The 24,266-nt window shown below is 43.4% G+C and overlaps 1 protein-coding gene across 2 annotated transcripts; it reads right to left on the reverse strand.

Annotated features, from left to right (window-relative positions):
- Positions 1–526: 526 nt before the first annotated feature.
- Positions 527–22,834, reverse strand: slco2b1 (solute carrier organic anion transporter family, member 2B1). Of its 2 annotated transcripts, none has more exons than XM_035434193.1 (15): positions 22,678–22,834; positions 20,748–20,845; positions 18,095–18,232; positions 17,608–17,767; positions 16,924–17,130; positions 16,150–16,242; positions 14,657–14,790; positions 12,527–12,632; positions 11,629–11,793; positions 11,031–11,220; positions 9,124–9,277; positions 5,602–5,774; positions 4,681–4,745; positions 3,680–3,800; positions 527–2,514 (listed from the first exon to the last, which is right to left on the reverse strand). In XM_035434193.1, exons 2-15 carry the CDS (start codon positions 20,811–20,813, stop codon positions 2,343–2,345), a joined length of 1,944 nt encoding a protein of 647 aa, XP_035290084.1. In that variant the 5' UTR covers positions 20,814–20,845; positions 22,678–22,834; the 3' UTR covers positions 527–2,342. The 2 variants fall into 2 exon arrangements, with proteins under 2 accessions (XP_035290084.1, XP_035290085.1); XM_035434194.1 differs by lacking the exon at positions 22,678–22,834 and adding an exon at positions 21,234–21,695.
- Positions 22,835–24,266: the final 1,432 nt, after the last annotated feature.

Raw genomic sequence — 24,266 nt, forward strand, 5'->3', positions numbered from 1 at the left:
AGGGGGGAGGGGGAGAGGTGCTGTTGGATTCTGTCGAGCGTGGGGGGGTTGGGGGGGGGGGTTCACTTGGTAAAATTCTTCTTACATAACATTGTTATGAAATGTTCTGCTGCCATTCCATTTAAAATTTATACCGCTAGTTCCGCGATAGGCTGTTGAATAACGTAATTATAAAAATAACGTTATTTGCCTTAGATAAACATTGGATCGTGTTCCTCAAAGCTTAACAAACACCAAATGGCATGGATTAGCCCCTGTAGCATTGACAGCTTAATACGTAACTGTTAGGAGACAAATTAACAAATATAAAAGCTAATGTAATTGTTTTTACACAAAAAAAGATAAAACATTTTATAGAATATAGAATATAGAAGTCAATGTGTGATCAGGAATTCACCTCAGTAGACAAGTTGTCTGTTGGGCTGTAGTTATCAAGCAGCTTTTGGGCCTGGAATCAGTAAGCACCTGTCCTTAACTTTTATTTCAAGAGTTTATTTTTTTCATTCTTTCTTTTTTTTTTTTCTTCTTTTTTTGGGTTCACCAGCACTCTGACGAGTTATTTTTGAGAACTACTTAAACTTGTAAGGAAGTTACAAGTTGCACTTAAGGAAGTAGGGGGGGAGGGGGGGGTGTAATGAATGTTCAAACTTACTTGTGTGTTAAAGTTAAGGGCAAATGATGACGAAATCCAGACTTTGTTTGGTCGTGCAGAATAAGCACAGGGGGCCTCGATAGTTCACATCTTTGGAAGCGACTACAAGCCCAAAGAACGAGAAGCTATTGACAAAGAATGAGCTAAGTATGAGAACGACACTGAACGATACATCTAGTGGACGCTAAGTTCACAGATTCAATGCTTTTCACATGTCTGGCCAGGGAAAAAAAGCTGTACATAATACATACACACATGCATTTTACAGTGAAAGTGTTACATATTTGGATACCTGCGTTCAGAGTTGTGCTCTTATTGTCGCTTACAGGCAAGGGACAAATATAAGACTCACACACAGGAGGTTTTGAAACAGTAAAACAATAGTACAGATGAACATCATGCCGTGCTTCACATTTTCAAACAATACAATACAAAAGTTTAGGCTATTTTCGTCCAGACATTCACTCATGCTGTGCGCACCAATACAAATGGATATATCTGCGATATAAAAAAAAAAACAATCACCTCGCTGTACTGAAACTGAATAACAACAATTGTTTGACATCAAACTGTGGCAAACATAAAAGGAAGCATGCCTGTTACATTAAAAGGGAATTACACTTTAAAACACATATGTGTCTACCTTCATTTTTTGATTAGTTATTTCATTTTGTTAATATTTTTTACGATGTTTTGTTGCTTACCTTTACAAATTCAGGAAGTAGACCTAGGCAGCATGTCATTGCGCAACTTCAACGCTATGCTTTTCTTTTAAGAAGAAGAAAAAACCGGTAATCATACTACTATGTGGACTTGCGCTAAAAAAAAAAAAAATAGGTCCTTGTTTCTAACATTAGACCTTTAAAACAAAATAACTAATCGAAAAATGAAGGTCGACACATTCATTAGAAGGACAATATAAACAAAATAAGCCCATATGTGTTTGAAAATGCAATTCCCCTTTAAGTTGAAGGAAATGGCTATGTGCGGTAATACAGCTATCATGGTATGTGATTAGTGAAGGCACGCCTATATGACGTTAATGAAAGAAGACACTCAGATTTTCGCCCTTCAGACTCTGATGGTTTATTAAGGGTGTGAGTCTGAACGCTGAAACAATCAATCAGGGATTGGCCGAAAAACAGCTTTATTTTTTCATCTTCTTTTTTTTTTTTTTTTTGCACTCCAGTCACCTGACTCTTTCTGAGGTAAAGAGGTGCACCCCACTATTTTCATCCAGAACCACTCATCCAGAGTCCTCCAGTGTCCCAGAATGCCAATGATAATGGAAAAAGGAACCTTTCAATGTTTGTGGAAGATTGTCTCCTTGTGCACCCCCCCCCCCCCCCCCCCCCATTTTCCAATGATACACTTGGCTCACACAAAACAGGGTGCTCTTCAATGTAGTAGAAAAATCCCCAAACTTGGCTGCCTCTTAGTATTCCAGTTAAACTGGCTCATTGCTTTTCCCCTCTCAGCCTCAGCTGATGGGAAGCGTCTTCACATTGGCAGCGGGTGACATAACTACTATTATTATTATTATTATTATTATTGTTGACTATTATTTATTAATTAATTAATTAATTAATTAATATTTTTTACTTATTTAAATGAAACCTTTAATCATATATAGCTTCATCATATATACTGTACATGTCAATAATAATAATAATAATAATCTTGGCACACCTTATGGACTGCCCTTCCTTTCACTCAGCAGAACTTTGGAAGTGTTCGCGGTGGCGTCTTCCCCTTTCTCCCGCTCAGTCTGCTGCCTCGCGAGATGCCGTCGGAGGACCAGGTAGGCCAGCAGTATGCAGGAAAACCCACCACACAGGAAAAGTGCCAGAAGGCCCAGGAACCTGAGAGGGAGGAGCATGCGGGAGGAGTGTGAGGGAGGTGTGTGAGGGAGGAATGTGAGGCAGGTTTAAACAGGTTTGTTTTTTTCTCGTTTGTTTGCTGACATGAGGATAACACATTAACATGCCTACTACAGGAGTGTCAGTGACTATGTTACACCCTGTAGGCCACACAGTACAACAGGAAAGTCAGTGACTATTTTACACCCTACAGACCACACAGTACTACAGGAGAGCAAGTGACTATTTCCCCACCCTACAGGCCACACAGTACTACAGGAGAGATCATAACTATTTTATACCCTACAGGCCACACAGTACTACAGGAGAGTCAGTGACTATTTCCCACACTTCAGGCCACACTGTATTACAGGAGAGCAAGTGACTATTTTACACCCTACAGGCCTTACAGTACTACAGGAGAGTCAGTAACTATTTCCCACACTACAGGGCACACAGTACTACAGGAGAGAACGTGACTATTTCCCCACACTACAGGCCAGATAATACTACAGAAGAGCCAGTGACTATTTCATACCCTACAGGCCTATTTTGCACCCACCACGGTCTGGTATTACGTCCAGGCTGTGCCAGTGCTGACTGTGGTGGCTAGCCTCCTCGTATGGCGTTTCTGTGTTTCATTAAGCTCTACTGCCCCCTCTGGTCAGTCGGGGTGTTCACAGTCTGCCCGCACAGGCTGCACGTGAAACATCCGTCCAGCTCAGTGGCTGTATGGAACTTAGCTGCCAGACTATGGCGGATAAGGAAGCTGCAGCCGACAGTAGAGCATGTTGAGGAGGCTAGCGAAAGCTCGTCTGGGCTCTCCCATATTAAGAGAGGTGACTGCGGCGAAGAACCATGGCTTGTGAACAAAAAGTGGGAACTCCAAAGCTATGAGAGAAATGACAACAACAACGACAAGATTTTTTTTAAAGGAAGGAGTGACCATTGAGTCAGACCTAGAGCCCTGAAGCTAAGTTCACTGCTCTAACCTCCATACCACTGCAAATGAGGCCAATCACACAGAACCTCACACATCATCACACCAATGACGATGACGCGTGAAGTTCAATGATGAGGATGATGACAACGATGTTACCCGGACAGGGAGAGCATAAACAAAAAGTGGATTCTGCGCTCAGTAATAATGGAAACAGGACTACGTTACCTCTGTCGGAACATGTCCAGGTCGTAGTAAAGACAGGAAGTCTTGCTTTTGCACTTCTTCCCCCACAGGATGCACGCCGAGTCGATGGCACTTCCGTATATGACCGGAGCTGGCAGAAAGGCTTAGGAAACAAAATGGCCACTTGTTGAAAAAATTATTATTATTTTCCAACCATTACTTTTTGTGGAAAATACAGACTGTGAATATTTTGAAAAACAATACAGTACGCTGCCACTCGCTGAAACCAAGTCACGCTTAATGATACGTGTGATGCATGCGTACAGTGCTGATTACAGCCATTTTGCAAATGTCCAAATCATAGCTCCACTGAATACCAATATTGCAACTGTAGCCTAGTACAATTTACTGTAACTGATCGTTAAAGTAATAAAAAACGTAATGAGTAATTAAATAGAATCATTATGAAAGCATTATTGTACAGATAACCGCAGCAATGATGTGTTGGTGATTAAACTTCACAGCTGGTTTCACAAGAGTCTTTGCTGTTGTCATTCCAAGAATGTGGAGCAATATCCTTCGAGAATGCTGAGCTCTTTGCTTTGGCAAGACTGGGGGGGGCGATGACCCATAATTTAACACAGTTCACAATAGCTGTGTGATCCGTTCCCATAAACATTCTTCCAGCACTGAGAACACTGGACCAGTTTGAGGAGTGGTCTCAGCGTATGAGAATACACACTTTCATAAGGAGGCTGTGAGGCTGTAAGTGGGTGGTGAGAACGCTTGGGAATGACTGTTCATAACAATCCTTCTTCCAGAACTCTTATCAGCGCTCCACAAGCAGCTTTTAATGATCCCATGGCTTAGATTTCACATGTGTGTGCGGGGGTGTGATTGGCTCATTCTGGACCAGTGGCTCCTAAGCAAGGGGGTTAGGTTTATAAAGAACTGGTGATTAGTGTTTCCTGATGCATGAGGAAGAGGAGGAGGAGGAGGAGGAGGAAGAGGGGGATCTTTCGGTTTTGTTTTTTCTTACTCACCCAGCACTCTGAAGAGCATGAACTGCACCCCAACAGCAAAAGACTTATCCTCAGGCTTCACTGTCCTGGAGAGGAGAGGAGAGAGGAGAGGAGAGGGGAGGAGAGGGGAGGAGAGGAGAAGCGAGAGGAGAGGGGAGGAGAGGAGGGGAGAGGAGAGGAGAGGCTTTATTAAATTAAATTCCTTTTTTGTCCACTTACTTGTAACTCCCAAGTGGTGACTCAATCGTTTTAAAAACTCATTTGTGCCTTCTTCTATTAATATCTTAAACAGTAAGGACATAGTACGAGCCATAGAGGCCATAGTCCCCAAAGGGACTTTGTTAGTATGGACGGGTTGTGCAATATGTTGTTTTAAAGCTGTGCAATGCTGTTTTAAAGTGTTTTATTTTTTATTTTATTAATGGCACTTGGAAGTACGTACATGTGAATAATGTAAGATGTAGAATGACACTTGCTGCCTCAAAACACTTAAAGGCCTGTTTCCACGACAATGCATTCCTCTCACCCTCCCCTCCCCTCCCCACCCACCGACCCCTCGTGTCTCTGTATCTGTCGAACATGCTCCAACCTGCTTTGACGTGTTTTACATGGTGAACTTTAAAAGCACACTGCTCCATAGAGAGAGGTAAAGTTTAAATGCTCCTGCAAACTCCCCAGGATGTGCGAATATGTCATTTAATATTTCATATTTAATTTAATTTTGGGGAGTCCTGCTGGTACAGACCAAGACAAATGACGCTCAGGATCACCATGAAAGAAGGGGTAGGGTTTGGGGGTGCAGGACAAATTTTATGGCATCCTGCTTGTGTAGACTATGATGGTGGACATACCTCAAGATCATCGTGAAAGACAGGGTGGATTTTGAGGGTGCAGGACAGATTTTGGGGGACGCCATGCTGCCGTAGACTAAGACGGACGTACCTGAGGATCATCATGAAGGACGGGGTCTGGAAGATGGGCAGGACGAAGCAGGTGAGGGTGGACATGATGATGAAGGGGATGAAGAGGTGGGAGCAGCGGCTGCCGCACATGCCGTGAACGGCGTGTCCCTGAGACCCGTCCGGCCCGGGTACGCAGCTGCAGTCCGTGTAATTCTGCAGGGGGGAGACGGAGGACACGCAGCGGGCATCACGTAACCATCCGAGACCAGGGACCAGGGAACCGAGAGCAGGGACTACAAGGCACCTCGGCACACCAGCACATCCGTCCATCCATTATCCACATCCGCTTATCCTGGGCAAGGTCACTTGGGGTGCTGGAGCCTATCCCAGCGTGGATTGGGCGAGAGGCAGGGACACATCCCTGGACAGGCCGCCAATCTATCGCAGGGCACACACACACCATTCACTCACTCACTCACTCACTCATGTGAGCCTGGCCTGCACGCCTTGGGACTGTGGGAGGAAACCAGAGTGCCCGGAGGAAACCCACACGGACGGACACGGGGGGGGGGGGGGACATGCAAGGCGACAGTGCCACCCACTGCACCACCGTGCCGCCCCACAGCAGCACACATTGTGTCGCTGCACTTGCCGCGCGTGTCGAGCGGTTTCGTTTCCGCAAAGGAAGTGAACCGCAAACCCAGCGCCCTACATGTCGCAGTTTTCCAGCCGTGGGCATAAGCAGACTCATGAGTGGAAGTCGTGGTCAGCCGAGAAGTAGCAGTGAGGAGGAGGAGAAGAAGTAGAAGTGAGGAACATATTAAAATGCATAAAATCTGTCAAAGTGCATTCACCATTAAACGCAAGTGTTTATGCTTATAGGTGGACCGAATAAAAACCAAAAAGAAAAGTTACTGTAAGACGAGCCCTTAACAGATGCTTGAAAAATAAATGTTTTGAGAGTGATATTAAAAGTGCTCATGGTCACCAAGTCCCAGTGTGTTCCACTGGGGGGGGGGGGGGGGGGGGGCTGCTGCGGGGCGTCCATCTCCCAAAGATATTCGGTTACAGGGGGGAGCCTGAAGAGCGATGGACTCAGCAGAGAGGAAAGAGCACACAGCGAGCCTGGGCTACACATCTGATCGAGATCACAGAGGCATTCTGGGTCAAGCAGCAATGTAATGGTTAGCGTGGGGATCTTGCCGGCAACCGCAACGCTAGCGTAGGGGACCGGGGAAAGCCAACGCAATGTTTAATGTCAATTCATTTATTTATATAAACATTTATTCAATTTAGGGGGAGGAAAAAAAAGTGCTCTGTTCTGACTCAGGCCTGCGCAAGCCAGTTCTGAACCCCTGCCAGCGCTTTCCCGAAACTGACAGTGGAGGGAGAGTGTGGAGAGAGCCTCAGTGTGGACGGGACTGGGCACTGGGCATTCCAAACCGGGGGGGGGGGGGGGGGGGTGGTGTGTGTGTGTGTGCGCGTGTGCATGTGTGTGTGTGTCAGGGCTCGATCCAGCGGTGGAGATCGGAGTAATCTGCAGCTAAGCCTTCCGTCTGGCACACACACCTGGGGTGCATTAATTAATCAGCCCCAGGGGTCAAGAGCTTTGCTTTTTTTTCCCCTGACACATTAGGCCTCTGATACCAGGGATCCCTGCACCGAGGGAGAGAGAGAGAGAGAGAGAGAGAGGGAGAGAGGGAGAGAGGGAGAGAGAGGGGGAGGGAGAGTGAGACAGGGGGGGGGGGAGAGAGAGAGAGAGAGAGGGAGAGAGTGTAAGAGACAGAGAGAGAGGGAGGCAAACCAGGACAACGTGGCTGAAATTTTTTTGCTGCGGTTTTTGTCTATTTTAGTGTCTTTCTTATTTTAGTTGAGTGTTTCTTTGACTGGAACCCGTGAGGGGGAAAGGAGAAGATTTGCTTTTAGTAGGTTTGTTTAAAAGCCTGCCTCTCTAAGTAGAACACCAGTGAAAACCAGAAAAAAAACTGTCCTACTATTCGGACCCTCCCATGGGCGTGTGACAGGAAGATAAAGGGGGGAAAAAAAACATAAAAAAGAAAGACAGAAGCGGTTCATATGTATTGAAATAGCGAATGAGAGCAAAAATAAAGAGAGTGAGTGAGGGAGGGAGGCAAAGTGAAAGAGAAAGGTATTATCTAGACCTGTGTTGACAAGTCTGCTTCTCCGACGTCAAGTTTGCGGTTAGGAAGGATTTAAGGGAGGTGTTTGTTTGAACAAGCACGAGGATGTTATTCCAGATCTGAGCACAAAAGTGAGAAGAAAAATCGGACACAATTTCTAAATTGTGATACAAAAAATATTATAATGTATAAAAAGGGTACAGGGTGTAATGCTAAGGTCCTGATGATAAAAATTCCAGTTGCACAGCAACGACCGCATTGAACGAAAGAAAGACAACCTTAGCGTCAAAACCAACACAATTTGGCATAAAACCTTGACCACGGTTTCTTCAAACAATGGAAAGAGATTATAAATATTGAAATTCATTTAAAAAAATAACAGCGAGTTTTATACGGTCCCATGGAAAAGTCGTACAACAGCCAAAACATTAGCTTGTGCCAGTAATAAAGAAAAAATACTGGCCTGGATTCAATTGTATGTACTTAACTTTGACTTTAATCTCAGTCCAATTTTATGTGTGTGTACAAATGAATGAGTGAATGATTTGTAGGTGTGGTACTCTTATCTTGAATGCATTACATTACATTTATTTGTCTTTATCCAAAGCGACGTACAATAAGGTGTATACCAAAGGTCATGGGAACTACAAAACAGAGGTTCGATAAGGTACAATACTCATTGTGTAGCAGTTATCCATAGCCATGAAAACATTAATTCCAGTTCACACAGTGTACCTCTGTTCTGATTACAAAGGGCGAAAAAACAGGTCACACACACAAGATTATTACACAGACCATAGATTAATCACACAGAACAGGTATTTTGAGGAAATGTGCAATGAGTCAGTTCCTGCACTATGAGTCAGACAAAAAGTGAATTTAAAGAACGAGTCACCTGGTACAGAAGAGAGCAGGAGTAGACAGGTGAACTGTGGAATGCCACAGGTGCCACAGGTTACATTGTGCTCTACCTGGAAATCGAACCTGTGGCCTTTAAGTAAAAATTCAGTGCCTGTATAAGTAATCCTGCTTTTTGCATTAAAATGTATTTATTGATTATGGCAAGTCGACTTTCAGAAAGGCAAAAAAACTCAACTCATTAATTCTGTATTGTATTTATAAGTACTGTACAGTACCATCCCCTAGTGCCTCCCCAGAGAAACGCACTGAGATATCTACCTCTAGAAATAATAAATAACCACTTCTACAAACATGTAATAACCACTTCTACAAACATGTAATTACTTTGGCGTAACAGTTGGTATCATCACTGTATGAAAATAGCATTGTCCCCCAAATGGCAGTTGGGGGGGGGTGGGATTGGGGGGTTAGAGTAGTTGTTTACCTCAGAGGTTGCTAGTTTGATTCCCAGCTTGCTGCTGTACCCTTGAGCAAGGTACTTAATGAGAAAATTCACTCACCACAACTTTAACCGTCTTGCTGAAATCCACGATTTTTACGGTGCACCCGGCGTTGCACGGTGACCTGTACTCCACCCCGTTCGAGCCGCACACGGGATCGAAGGTTTCCAACTCGCAGGCACAATTCTGGCTGCACTTCAGGGGTCCTTGCTGCCTGTGAACCAGGAAGGAACCAGAACCAGGAAGTCAACTTTCCAGGCTGAGACGAAAGGTGGCTGATTCAGGCCAAAACGCTCGCCCCTGGCCCCTTCGCTACTCAAATGCGGGGCATCGGACGTGCCAACATCACCGCCTCCAGCTCGTCCCAGGTATTAACGGCATACGCCCATTGAAAGATGGCCGCTAACTTGGGTATTGTTATGATACTTCTGATAAGCCCCTCCTTTTGACCGTGACCAACGCATGAATGCATTTTGCAAGAGATTTGCGTAGTTTTTGCAAAAGGTTAAATGTTGCTGTGCTTTGTGCATAATTTGAACCGAACGCAGAAATACCAGTATTTAATTTGCCCGTGAGAATCTCCCCCCAGGGCTAAAACAATATCAAACGTCGGCAAGAAGGTACACGGTTCAGTGACTCCCTCAGAGAGTTTACTGAACCAAAGAGTTACGCAAGACGCAAGAGGTAATCAGGTCGGTCTGTTCCTGAGACGATTGCTGGCACACTTTGCGAAGAAATCCAATCACACATGTTTATTTTATTTTATTTTATTATTAATCTTTTTATATAGTGAAATGCTTAATGAATGATGTATGCTTAATGAAGCCCTGGGGGGGGGGGGGGGGGGGGGGATATAACCGAAAATGGAGTCGGTGGGTGAGTAGGGGGGATGCGGCGGGGGGCGGGGGGGGGGGGGGGGGGGCGGCTAAAACACAGGGAAATCTTAGACGCCTACCACCCGGCCAGCTCTCTTAACTGTGACAATCTCTGTTCCCTGTTAAACTACTAAAATGGAAACAGATTGCGCTGTTTAATCCTTAAGAGGAGAGCAGCCCACGCGCAATATCGACACAGGAAATGCCACAAAAGAGAGTTCGCCGACAAGGAGCAGGAAGCCATTCCACTGTTACACCGAGCGATCGCTCGCGCCATTCCACCGTTACACCGAGCGATCGCTCGCGCCATTCCACTGTTACACCGAGCACCATTCCACTGTTACACCGAGCGATCGCTCGCGCCATTCCACTGTTACACCGAGCGATCGCTCGCGCCATTCCACCGTTACACCGAGCGATCGCTCGCGCCATTCCACCGTTACCCCGAGCGATCGCTCACGCCATTCCACCGTTACCCCGAGCGATCGCTCGCACCATTCCACCGTTACACCGAGCGATCGCTCGCGCCATTCCACCGTTACACCGAGCGATCGCTCGCGCCATTCCACCGTTACCCCGAGCGATCACTCGCGCCATTCCACCGTTACCCCGAGCGATCGCTCGCGCCATTCCACCGTTACACCGAGCGATCGCTCGCAAAAAATGTTCGATTATTTTTCTCTGCTGGTGGGAACGCTGTCGTAAGCCAAGATAACTTTTTAAGGACACGCAATGCAAATGCACGACAATGCAAATGTACATAATGCACGACAGATAGACTAAAGATACGATATACCGGTTTCATTTTTTTTTTTTATGTTTGTTTTTAGCCCCGTACTGCAGATAGGGAGGGTGATAAGCTCTTGTGAAAGGGGAACACTTTGCCACAACTTAATTATTCTCACATGTATCTGAGATAAGAAGCATTTCTATTATGTATTTGAACTCTGTCGAAATGTTTTCAACATTGGTCATTATTTCCCGGCCATTTCATTTCTCAATATCAACTTTGATGAAATGATTAAGAGATTTGCTGGCAAGAACAACATGCACAATAGGTGGGGGGGTGAGATTTTTAAATTCGAGGCTCACCTGGGGGAGTAAATCCCCGCTATGCTCTGTGTGGGACAGCCGAGGAAGAGGAGGGGAACTGCGAAGAGGATGCCGAGGACGATGGTGACGGCGCACATCCGGCCCATGCCCTTGACGGACAGGCGCATCCTCTTCGTCACCGCCCCTCCCAGCAGGACTCCCAGAGTCGCCGCCGGAATGTTCACGCCCCCTAGGAGGGGGGGGGGGGGTGGGGGGGATGGGAGAGGGATGGGGGAGGGGGGGGAGGTGTTAAGGCGGGGAGGACTGGAGCGGTCATTCTCGGCAGCTGTGCGTGACTGAACGCCGTTTCACTTTCGCTCTGCGTGACATTCCTTCTTACACTCGCGTTCACGCGTTCGGTTTCCACCGCAAAAGCAGAAGCGCATAACAAGCAGAGTGCACATTTGTGTAACTTCAGGATCTTACCAACGACCATAGCGAGGATGCTCATCTTCGTCGTGCCCTGATGAAGGCCCGTGAGCCAAAACGCGTGGGTCCGACGTGCTTCTAAAAATAACTTCCTTGGCCAATGCAGGCTTTTAAAAAATATTTATACTAAAGAAATGTTTGTGCCTTCGTTTTTTCTGAGATCACCCACCTATGATGATGCTTGAAAAGGACGTCGTCTTTGTGAACTGCTTCTCGATGAACTTCGCCATGAATGTTGCCACACCTGCAGCCACGGCAGCTAGGTTAACTTGTGCCAAAACAACCAGAAGGAAGATCGGGTTCTTCAGAGTCCTCAGTACTATTTTAGGAAAACCTGTTTAAAAAATTAATAAATACATTGAAAAATTAATAATTTATAATCCAACGTAAGCTTTGTGTTAAGAAAAAATAAACATATAATTTTACAAAAGCAACTGCTCTTTTTTGAATATATAATTGTATAAAGAGAATTTATGGAGCACAATGCTTTTCTGATAAGTACTGTAAAGAGCAAGTAATTCAAATACAATTTTGAGTATAACAGTTGCAATAGTATTAAATCAGTTTCACGCAAGAAAAATAACCAAAAAATATGTTGTGTTGTGTCAGGAAAGTAGGTCAAATTTTCAATATAGGCAAACACTGAGTCACGGGTCAGGTCTACTGAAATGAAAGCAAACAGCATACCTGTGAAAGCAACACCTGTGTAGAGATACAGTGCCCGTGAGGTGAGACCGTATGGGTTCCAGAAACCGCGACTGAGTGACTGTTTTCTTTTCCCGGTGTCACATTACCACTGCATGTTAGCGCATTAAAAACATGCGCACCGTTTCACTTTCTCTGGGCAAAAGCATCCGCTAAATTGCGCAATGGAAATCTGGAAAGAACTACCAGTTGGGCAATAATGGACACTGGTGCGTTGCGCTCTACGAAAACTGAAAGCATGCATCCGTGAGACTGTGTGGATTTATTACCCAGTTTGACAACTTAAATTAAAAAAACCTGTATGAAAAATAATGGCCCTCTGTGGTCCTTGAACTCCTGCCCTTGCGGACGATCGCACTCACTTCTGAGGAACTGGCCGAGCGAGAGGTCCATCAGCGGGTCAGATTTCGGCACTTCCTCTTTGACCTTGCGCTCCACTTCCGGCTCCAGCTCGGTCGCCGCGGTTTCCTTTGAAGATTAAATTGGAAGGAATCAGCAAACAAAACCATAGCGTTGCTATTTTCAGAGCAGCTTTGCTCTGAGCACTTAATTACAGGTTGGTGCTGTGCTTTTTGTTCTGTTTTTTTTTCCCAAACCCTGCCCAAGCTCCACTCCCATCCACCCGAACACGTTTTCGCTCGACAACCTGCTTATTGTTTGCGAAACACATGATCTCGGCCCGCTTCATTCATTTTACAGGAACGGCTGGTTAACTTCCCCGTGCTTCCCTGCGGTGGCCTACCACACGTCGCATCTGCACATCGGACATAAACGACTAAAGCATCGTTTCATTTTGAGATGTCTTAACGAGCATGATGACCTGAATGAATCTATCCTAGAGAAGAAAAAAAATACATGAATGATTGTTCCTCGGTTCTTTGTTTCGCTATAACTTAAATGTTAAGAAGTTGATGACATACACAAATAAGAGGGAAGTAAGTTTATGTAAAATTAGCTTTTTTGACTTGCCACAGCTCCTCCTCTATTTAATGCACCGACGGTCACCAGACACATTCTGAGCTCCAGTCTACAACTCTTTAACCATTTCACTCCAAAGACAGCAGTTATGAAAATAAGACTGTGGATAAATTATGGCTATACGGCTTGCTGTGGCTTGCTATAATTTCACTCCTTCCATATCTTTTTGATGATGGACTGATAGACACCAAATTCACGAAGTTTACACATTTTCCTCTCAAGTATAAAACTCTGTGAGCCCTGGACTTTTTAACCCTTTCATGCATGAACTACTACTAAACAGAGCAAAAATGTTTTAAATGTACGGACTGACACACACCGAACTTACTTATATGACTTATATTATAGTCACATCTTCTCTGAGTCACTGAGAGCATTTGATTCCAGGAGCAACTCATGAGAAATAATAAAGGGTAATTAAATAATGTAATTCCATTCCATTCTATTCTTATGAAATTTTATTGAATTCCATCACAGTGAGCTATTATAACATATTTCCTTCCTCGTTTTCATTCTTAGAAAGATTTCAGTTACGTTCATTGAAATGAGGGAACTGAACATGTTTGGCCGTAAGCTTGTCCAGTCTTGTCCGCCATCCTGCAATGCATGATGGGACAATTCAGTCCGTTCTCATCACGGGAACACGACGGGCGTTTCTTAATAATCGTTCTTGTCGGTTCTTGTGTTTGTGACTGTACTCAATTAGCAGCTTAACGTGATCCCTAGCTGTTTAAAAGGGGTGTGCTTCCTCAGGGCTGGAGTGAGAGAGCCCCAGCATTAGGATTGGGCAACCCTGTGGTATTTATTTGCCACAGGCCAGAGACAGGCCTTGTGTTCCCACAGAACTGACAGTTGAACTTCGGGGAGATGAATGAGACGTATCAAGTGCATTTCGGGTTGCGCAATTTCTAGAAAGGTGCCAGCTACGCTTGTCTTAAAATGTTTGGCTTTTTGTTTTTTGTTTTTTACAAACGCAAACATAATAAAAGCATAATAAAAACTAGCTGCAGCATGCTTGCTGTCGTTTTGCAGACTGCTCTTCCATGACGGATTTTCAAAACCGCGTATCTTCGCATGTGGGTATCCCATCTGTGTTGGAGGCACTGTAAACTGAGGGCCCCTCAGATGGCGCATGTTTACATTACCCGTAAACGTGTCTCTGAATCTTCAGGGAAGCGTTCACATTACCCTGTCATTTGTGTGGGACCAGCGGAAACCACACTGACTGGTCAAACCAAGTCTGCATTGCACTGTAAACTTTAAAACTGCAAGTTGTCCGTGTTTTTTTTTTTGTTGTGTAAATTATGTTTAATGAATTTTTGCATTTGGTCAGTCGTGTAGGTCCTCTGTCTCTTTATGCAAGACTTGATATTAATGGCTGCATTTACATGCACACCAACACCCCGATTATTGGGAGTAAGCGACTAGCTAACTACCTGACAAGCTAAACAGCCAGGCAATTTGCTGACCATCTGTCAAGCTAGCTAGGCAGCTATCTAATTGCCTTGTCCTACCTCCTTCGGCATCTCGCGAGGGAAGAACAAGTAGGGTATGGAGACGAGGAAGAGGAAGCCAGCGGCAACGAGGAAGCCCAGCCACCAGGCACCCACCCAGCGGGGATCATTGTTGGTCAACCTCGCCACCGTACCTGTGGAGGAAACAGGGCGTGTCCCCAACCAATTAAAATAATTTGACATGTAGCTACGAAACCCTTAAATTTATTAAATGAATTAAAGCAAATTAATAACCATAACCCTAACCCGTCATCATTCGCAGACAAAAAATATCTGACATGTAGCCCTTAAGCCCTTGATGCAAATGAATTAATCAACAAATACAAGGTCCATAAGAAAGTTGCACATGTGCAGTGTTCGCAACGAAATACATCAAGCAACGGAGCAAAGAGTAGATTTCGAAAATCGATCTTTCCTCTTTATTGCTTTTTTCCTGGTATTCGCGGACCTGCATTTCTCAAAGATGAGGCACCAGGAGTTCATTTTCAGGTTTCATTGCCCTTTTTGGACAAAAGCAAAAAAAAAGCTGCAGAACCAGGGACCGTAAACTTAAACAAAAGCAAAAAAACCTGCCAGCAAGTCCATGCTGGTAAAACTATTGCTATTCTCTAAGACTAGCGAGCGTGGCCAGTGCTATTATTTAAGCTTCTGAATCAGCGTCCCACAATGCACTGCGATGGCACACTGCAGACTTGCTGTGAAACATGCGAATACTCTTCCAGCATTGCTGTTCCTGCTGTACTGAACACTTTTTCTATTAATGATGAATATACTGATACAGACACTCCTATGGTTGAATTCAAAGTGAGAGACAGTGCCTGATTTTGCCACATCGTTCTGCACATCATGCAACTGTTTATTTACCTTTTTTTTGCCTGCCAGAGAATAATGCACGTGATGGGAATTAGGGTCAAGTGTATCGCGTATCAATTGAATAGAAAAGACATTTTTCTCTTTGCCGACAGCAGTGCTGCATTCTGAAACCGGACCCAGTTCAGCTTAGGGAACAGTCCAATTTTGATGCCAAACAGTCCCATTCAGGTGCAATATTTTAAACAAGAAGGCCCAACACTTAAAGAGGAATTGCACTTTCAAACAAATATATGGGCTTATTTTGTTTATATTGTCCTTCAAATGAATGTGTCGACCTTCATTTTTCGATTAGTTATTTCGTTTTAAATGTCTAACGTTAGAAACAAGGACATATTTTTTTTGCGCAAGTCCACATAGTAGTACGGTTTCCGTTTTTTTCTTCTTCTTCAAAGAAAAGCATAGCGTTGAAGTTGCGCAATGATATGCTGCCTAGGTCTACTTCCTGAATTTGCAAAGGCAAGCAACAAAACATCGTAAAAAATATTAACAAAACGAAATAACCAATCGAGAAATGACGGGCGACACATTCATTAGAAGAAAATTATAAATAAAATAAGCCCATATGCGTTTTAAACTGTAATTCCCCTTTAACTGTCAAAAGGGAGAGGAATGGAACTCACCAGGCTTGTCGATGTCCACGTAGAGACGTTGCATCAGGGACCCCAGAATGAACCCGGCTGCAGGACCCGCCGTCGTTATGGCTAAGACTATGCCTGCAAGAAGCCAGTATATTATTAAAAACAGTAAATTAAAACCAGTTTGCCTCCGTGGGAAGCCATGCAGATGACTGGTTTTAATTTCCCCCTTCAAATCACCCTTATGGAGACAATGTGTGAAAAATGTCTGCTTTTTGGATAAAGGAATGAAAAATATATTTGAGTAGTGCAACGCTTGTAAAAACACCCTGCAGATCACTGGACAATTTTAAGAGAAATTATTTATTTTCACCAAAATTTACAACTAAATTCTTATTTTGTGCGATTGTACATTTTGGGTTAGTTGAAAAGTATATACAAACATAGGGAGCGATTCAATTTTGACAGGATATAAATAACTAAAGTATTTCAAATACTGTACTTTTTTTTTGCCAGGATTGCACCCTGTACAAATCTGATTCATTATGCAGTCTACATTACTAATAAATTATTATGTTCGCCCAGTATAGAAAATGAATTATTCCAGATTCAGAAATAACATTAATTATAATGGCCTTCCCCAAATTGTTAACATCTGGAATGTGATTGTATGCTGTAGAATTAAGATTTGCCTTCACTGGAACTAAGGGGCCTGGCCCAAACCATGAAAAACAGCCCCCAACCAAGGGGTGTCCAGATACTTTTGGTCATATAGTGTACGTTGATATCAAAGGATTCATTGCGATATTGACCCCTTACCGAGATACAATGGGGAGTTGTTCTTGCCGGCGTAGTCGTCTATGTAGGAGATGCCGAAGGGTTGTATGGGTACACAGCCAATGCCCAGCAGGAGCTGGCCCAGGAGCATGATGGGCAATACCGCCTGGTGGTCCTGGCCTTCCCTCTGCGTGCAGTTCTGCGGTTCCTTGTGAGAGCTGCTTCCGATGAGGCAAAGTTCTGTAGTATCTGCAGCCATTTTCAATCATAATTTACAGTTTAGACGAAGGCAGAACCGCACCGCTTTGGAATAAGTCTGTGATAAATGTGAACAGGAAAACTGTGGAAATGGAAGTAAATAAGTTTTAAACATGTAGATCCCCCCCCCTCCCTCCCCCTTATCCCCCAACTGTACTAAAATATGTGCCCTCACAGCAAGTATATCTGACTACAGGATGCAGGATGTGGTGGGCTTGGATGTTGATGGTTAATGTCAAACCCCACCCAGTAGCATGTGCAGTTGGTTGAAAACAATTCCATCTTTCACAGCCCTACTTTGAATCAGGGGGTAGGATGTGTAAAAGACACCAAGCCCTGCCTTCCTATAGACTGCAGTCTTCACAGGGGTATTTTTGAAAACTTTCATTGAAAAAATGCCCCTTTCGAAACATCACCGATGCAATGACAAGGGAGCCACCAGTGGGTGGCGATGGTGAGGTCGCTCACTGTCTATGTTGCTGTACTTGTAGGGCCCGCTGAGGAAGTGCGGCAGGGCCAGCAGGAGGCCCGCCAGACCGGCGATAATCCCGCCGGCGCCGATGAACCTAGGGCGGTGCACCCGGCTCCCCAAGAAGCTGACAAACACGATCAGCACCGTGTTCCCCACCTGCACAGGTACGAGAGTCAGACCACACCCCCACGCCATTGGCCCGAGGGTTTCATCCAGACATCCTGGTATTTAGCCCTCGTTCCGATGGAGAGTAGATCTTTTGAAGTGTTTCTTAGAATTCTAAGTCAGTGTTCCAGTAGTGATTGTGAAATCAGCATTAGAATGTTCAGTTAGGAGCATCCTAATCACATATTTGTGATCTTACACCTTACAAGGTCAATCTTTCAAAATGCATATATATATATATATATATATATGAAAAATATGTCAGTTTATTTCTTACGTATGTGTCAACATCAAACAGTTAATCTTAAGTGTGCCTACCTCGTTGAAGGCCACTAGAAGGCCTGAGGTCCGGCTGGAGAAGCCATATCTCCTCTCGATAGTGGAGACGGAGCTCTTGAGGTAGCCAGACAACAGAAGGTGACCCAGCTGGAGAAGGCCGTGGCAGAAGACAAAAAACTGAAAAATAAAATAAAATAAAAAACATGCACACACACACACACACACATACAAAAGCTCAGATGTCATGAACAATTAGTGCATGTAAAAAACCACATCAAAGATGTGTGTGGCAGTGACTGTAGTCCTCAGGACTGGGGTTGAACCTGCAGTCACTGTTGTCCTCAGGACTGGAGTTAATATTGCAGACACTGCAGCCCTCCAGGATTTGCCACTTCCTGGCAAATGACTTCCTGTATATGCCGCAGTGTGAGGTCTTTCACAATGAGGACCTTTATCTGACATACCGACTTGTACGTGCCGGTTCATTTGTTATGCACCAATTTTTGGGTGTTCTTAAAGACCCATATGTGTGTGTTTAGTGAATACTTTAGGCACCATATCAATAGTAAGTGTTGCCAATGCCTAACCTAAGCCATCTTTACGCAGGGCATATCGATATCGATACCGATATCGATCTCTGTGTAAAAATGTTATGCTGGGAAAAAGGTGGACTAAAATGACCCGGTTCTGGCCCGCGTCGGGACAAAGCCAGACCTGGCCCGGTACAACGCCATGGTAACAAGCCACGTAAACATTCCATCACCTGTCAGCTGTCTGCGTGAGCTGCTTTGTGTCAGCAGTTTCAACAGTAACAGTCACGTAAAACATCTGTGGTATGAGGGATAGATTGAATTAGCACCGAACAAAATGGCCACCAAGGGAGGGGATAGAGGAAATAATTGGACAGAAATGGACGCCAGCAAATTATAAATGTAAGACGGGCAAGGTGAATTATTAAACAAATTGACGGTACAGTCCGTGATTACAGTGTTTATCGAACGATCGGGGAAAAACTGAAAGCCAGGGGAATTACCTCAAAAATAAAAATGAGGAAGAGAAACGTTTGTTTTGTTCTGATCGGGAATTCTTAACTGCTATAGCTGTGTACATACGGCTTTATTAGACTTATTGTGTGTTTTATGATAGGTTTGCTGATTGCTTTCCCAACCCGAGATATTGCTTTCTTACTCATCAACAGAGAGATGTGTGACTGTGGCCATAATCTTAAGGTGGAACTCAACGACATGCTTGCAATCTACACACTGCATGCATATAAAGCCGCCTTAAGGAATATAATTCTGGTTAACTCTGAACGTACTAAGAGTCATCCAAGTTCAAGAGCAGTTGTTCCACTGAACAGAAAGATTACTGCTGAAGAAAAATAAATGTTTAAAGGTGAATATCCAGTTGGTACAATCAACAAATAGTGTGCATCGAAGAGTGAGATTTTTGCGTATGCAATTTTTATTTGTTTAATTGCTTTTGGTTGTGTGCCTTAGCATGTGACCACAGCTGGTATTCGATGAGAGATTGCTGTCCATGACAAAGACTCTGCAGATCATAAGACTTGAGTTAGTGTCATCGTTTACGCTTTAAATGGATGATATTACAGACTTTGTCACATAGCAAGTGTCTATGGATGGAGCTCCACAGCCTGGTTTATGAGTGTTTGCAGCCAGAAGTAAGACAATAGGTGGATATGGGATATTAACCAGGAAGCTCGAGTTCTCTGGAAGTTAACATTCCAGCTTGTGTAGACAGACATTTCAGGCAGGCCCACCAACACACACACTCTCTCACACACACACACACACACACACACCATACACACATACAGTAGCATACAGTAGCATACAGAACCGTGCCTACCACTCTCACACGAACGCGCATACACACACACACCATACACACATGCCATACAGAAACACACACGCACACACACACACACACACACACACAGTAATATGACCTCAGCTAGCACAGATCATTCCAGGAACATATTGATAAAAAAGAAAAAAAGAAAACAACCAGCAGCCCGTGCAGCAGGAAGATTGCTCAATTTCGTGCTAAAATTTGTTACTGCATAATGTACCTTCCAAAATGATAACACCCCCACCACCATGCTTCACAAATGAGGGGGAGTGCTTGAACTGATACTTTTTGCCTCCCCATTTTGCTCTTGCCATCTGATACAAGTGAGACTTGGTCTCATCAGCCCACAAGATCTTTTTTTCCGAAATCTGAAGGCTCTTTTAGGTACTTTTTAGCAAATTGTTACCAGGCCACTCTGTTTCGCAGTTAACTAATGGTTTATATCTTGCGGCGTAGCCTCTGTAGTTCTGCTTAGAAAGTCTTCTGTAGTCAATGTGGTCATTCAAATGTTATGTTACATTACATCACAGGCATTTAGCAGACGCTCTTATCCAGCATGACTTACACAACTTTTACATAGCATTATATCCAATTATACAGCTGGATACATACTGAAGCAATTTCAGTTAAGTACCTTGCTCAAGGGTACAACGGCAGTGTCCTACCCAGGAATCGAACCTACAACCTTTCGGTTACAAGCCCAGTTCCTTACCCACTGTGCTACACTCCATGTGAGAATGTATTTCAGATATACAAATGAATGGGGTGTGCTTCCTACTCACTGCACTGCAGTGTAATCAGGGTTACCACGGCAACATACCTTGATGTTGTTAAAGGGGCTCCTGCACCGAGCCGGAGCCAGCTGGCGATGATTGGAAGCCGTCATGATGACCTTGGTCCTTGTGTTTCTTCCGGAGACTGGAGGTGGTGGAGGATCAGTTGTACGGTTAGCCACTTCACTTTATTTGCTAACCTTTGGACGTCTGGTTTGTAACTGAGAAATGCCACACTTTCATTATCAGAGCTAGAGACGCCAGTAGTGATAACACAAACTGACTTGTTTTTTTCATTTTTTTTCATACAAAATTAATTTTGTATAGAAAAAGAAATTGCATCAAACTCGCTTTAACCCATAAAAAAACAGTAGATCATCCCTCTTGTCCCAGAAAAAATGCATGACTGGCACAAGCTCACCCACTTCCTACCCCCCACCCCCCGGCCCCCACCCCCCCAGCCACTGTTTTGCTCAAGTATCACACGGCTTCAGTCGTGTTCAAACAAGTCTTACAAAAAACACGTTGCTCACCTGACACGCATAGAACCGTAACGTCAGTTTGATTTCACACAGCTTATCTTTTCGTCACACAAGCCCGATTCAATCAACTGTTTACTCTTAACGGACTCCAGACTTAGCGATCACCATTGTGTTCCAGGCTGCTGGGTGGCTCATCCTGTTAAATCCCTGTTCTCGTGCATGAATGAGTCGCACCGTCTGCTATCTATTTGCTCTTTGCCACTGCTGACTACAGCCAGCCGCATAATTGCTTCTAAATTAATTCTCCATTACTGAACAAATAAAGACACTATGCTGCTTCTGAAGAACTCTGCAATCCTCAGGTCACCAGTGTACCAATTTTGTTTGCTCAAACAATTCAATAACCCTTACACTTTTAGAAGCATAGACTAGATCACTGCGTCTAAGCAGAATTTTCAGCCTACAGTCTCATTATTAGGATTGAAGATGCTGCCTTGTGCCAACCCTTTCCTTCTCCCACACACAGAAATAGCCAGATGGTCAAAATACTACACATGACAGGAAGTAGATTAAAACATAAAACATTGTAATCACTGTTCCTGGTGGATTGCCAACCAGTAATAGAGAGAGAGAGAGAGAGAGAGAAAGTGAGAGAAAGAGAAAGAGAAAACATGGCAAACCATGAGAGAGAGACTGCACTCATTTTTCCAGCGTTGTGAATGCCAATGTCATAAAAAAGACAGACGGCAAGACATTAAATTCTGCTAACATAATTTCCCCAAATCCACAAATAAGATAAAAATCAACAGATAAGAAAGATGGCGGCTGATGAACTCAGTATTCCCAGACTTCATACTGGCTTGAGATTTAATCAACCACCCTGGATGCCATAGTGCAATCACAGATCTATCCTCTGATCAGCATGCAACCGTGACAGGATCTGTATGTCTAAACAAAATACGACCCCCGCCCCCCCACAGTTCTTGTTTGTCTAAACAAGAACTGAGAGCTCTGGTAAGGTTAGAAAAGACAGTAGTTTAAAACATATTTAAATACTCGTAAATTAATGGAACCAGCTGTCCATAACATTAAAGAATGGATTTTAAAAAACCGTTGCCGAAATTGCTTTCTTAGATATGAATACAACAGTATTCTTTTTATATGGGTGGTTGTGTGGACTTTCATCTAACAGTGACACAATTAAAATTAAATCGTCTGCCTAGTGCAAAGTACTAGACCGTGAATCAGTTTGCATTCAAATGCATTTCAACACCTAAAAAAAAAAAGAAAGGTCCATATATCTGCAACAAATGCAACAAAACCAAGCAATGGCAAAAGGTCTGACACACACACACACACACACACACACACACAGGGGAAACTATGCACATGCACATGTGTGTGCCAGCCCCCGCGACTATTAGCAACCCCTGTGTGTTTCACAGGCAAATTTAAACAGGCAAGTCAGAGTGAAGAAGAAGTTTTGGAGACTTACGTCTTGTCGCAGGACAGAATGTGTTTTCACTCCAAGGTTTTCCCTCACCATGTCCCGCACCGACTGAAAAATTTGAAACCAGGAGCTCTTTTTGTTTTTTTGTGTTTTAAAGGGGCGGATTTTTTAACCTAACGCAATCACAGACTCAGAGAGTGCCTTCCTCATTTGGCATGGAATTACAGTACAAGGATTAGACAATTTCTCGCGCACTACGCAGCTCTTGAAGACTATAGACCTTTTTTATTATCCGATGCATGTTAAAAGAATCGAAATGAGTGCTTAAAAAGGTTTACCTGTGAAGACTATTAAACTCTACTGGCTTTTGAGATGAAGGAATACAATCTGCAAAGTGATTGATGCCTTAAATATTACCACACAGCTAGGGTGTTCAAATTCGAGAAAAAAAGACTAGAAGACTAGAATAAAACCTGTTCCCAAAATGATACTTCTCAGAATATCAGATAAAACTAGACATTTACATTTACCTTAGACCTTTATCTAGCACACACTTCTACAATAATAATCTGCCCTTTACAAAGGAAATGTCTCAATTTACAAAAGAAAGGCAGTTCCATTGTAATACTACACGAACGAAATGTATAGTCTAACAGTGGAACTGTCTTTCTTTTGTAAATTGAGGGTAAAAAGGAAGGAGATTCAGTAGATTTGAAAACCATTGCATAGCTTGAAATGAGCCGATTGGGTTGTCATTGAAAACAGTACAAAATAATTTAAATGATTAGCTGATTAGCAAAAAAAAAAAAAAAAATTATTCAGGAAAGGTTTAATCACAACACCCACAGTTGTTTATTCATTTAAATAAATTATAGCTGATGAGGGCTGTGTTGATTGTGATCATAATGAATGATACGGCACAGAGGATTATTGGGTTATTGCTATTTAAAGGAATATCAGAATTATACATTGGAAATTTGCTGATCAACACTATGGGGTCTTGGAAGTCCATTACAGAGTGTAATGATACCGGTTGACCACATGGCGGCAGCATATGCCTGTGCATGACAAATACTGGCGAAGGGGCCAGTAAAACTTAATGTTATAAGCGCAACACAACATTTAGCACCTTGTTTACGTACAAGGATTTCTGAACTAAATTTGAAAAGAAGAAGAAAAATTCGTCACAAACTGAAAAACATATTTCAATTCTAATTTTACTACCTTTATATTGCAAGGAACTGATTTAAAAAGTATTTAACCGCATTAAAGAAATGTTAACATTCAAGGCAATTTCTAACAATCAAGCCTCAGTGTCTAAAGTTCCGAAAATTCCCAAAGAAAATAATAACACAGTATTTCACAATTCTTATGTAAAAAATTAAATTAATTAACTATGCACATTATGTATACTTTTTCAGCTTACAGACTGAACCACATGCAGAGGATACGGTACATAGCAGGTTACTGTATGTCTAATATATAATCAAAGGTCAAAGGTCAAATCCCCTAGCTCTTATAAGGAGCTCATGCACAATATGAGGAATGAGTATAACATGGACACTTTTGAAAACAGATTTTAATATTTTATTATTGTTTCTTCACATGAGTGGAAAGGAAAAGGCAATGAGATT

Source organism: Anguilla anguilla, chromosome 9 (genome assembly GCF_013347855.1).
Source record: "Anguilla anguilla isolate fAngAng1 chromosome 9, fAngAng1.pri, whole genome shotgun sequence".
In the NCBI taxonomy this organism is placed as follows: Eukaryota; Metazoa; Chordata; class Actinopteri; order Anguilliformes; family Anguillidae; genus Anguilla; species Anguilla anguilla.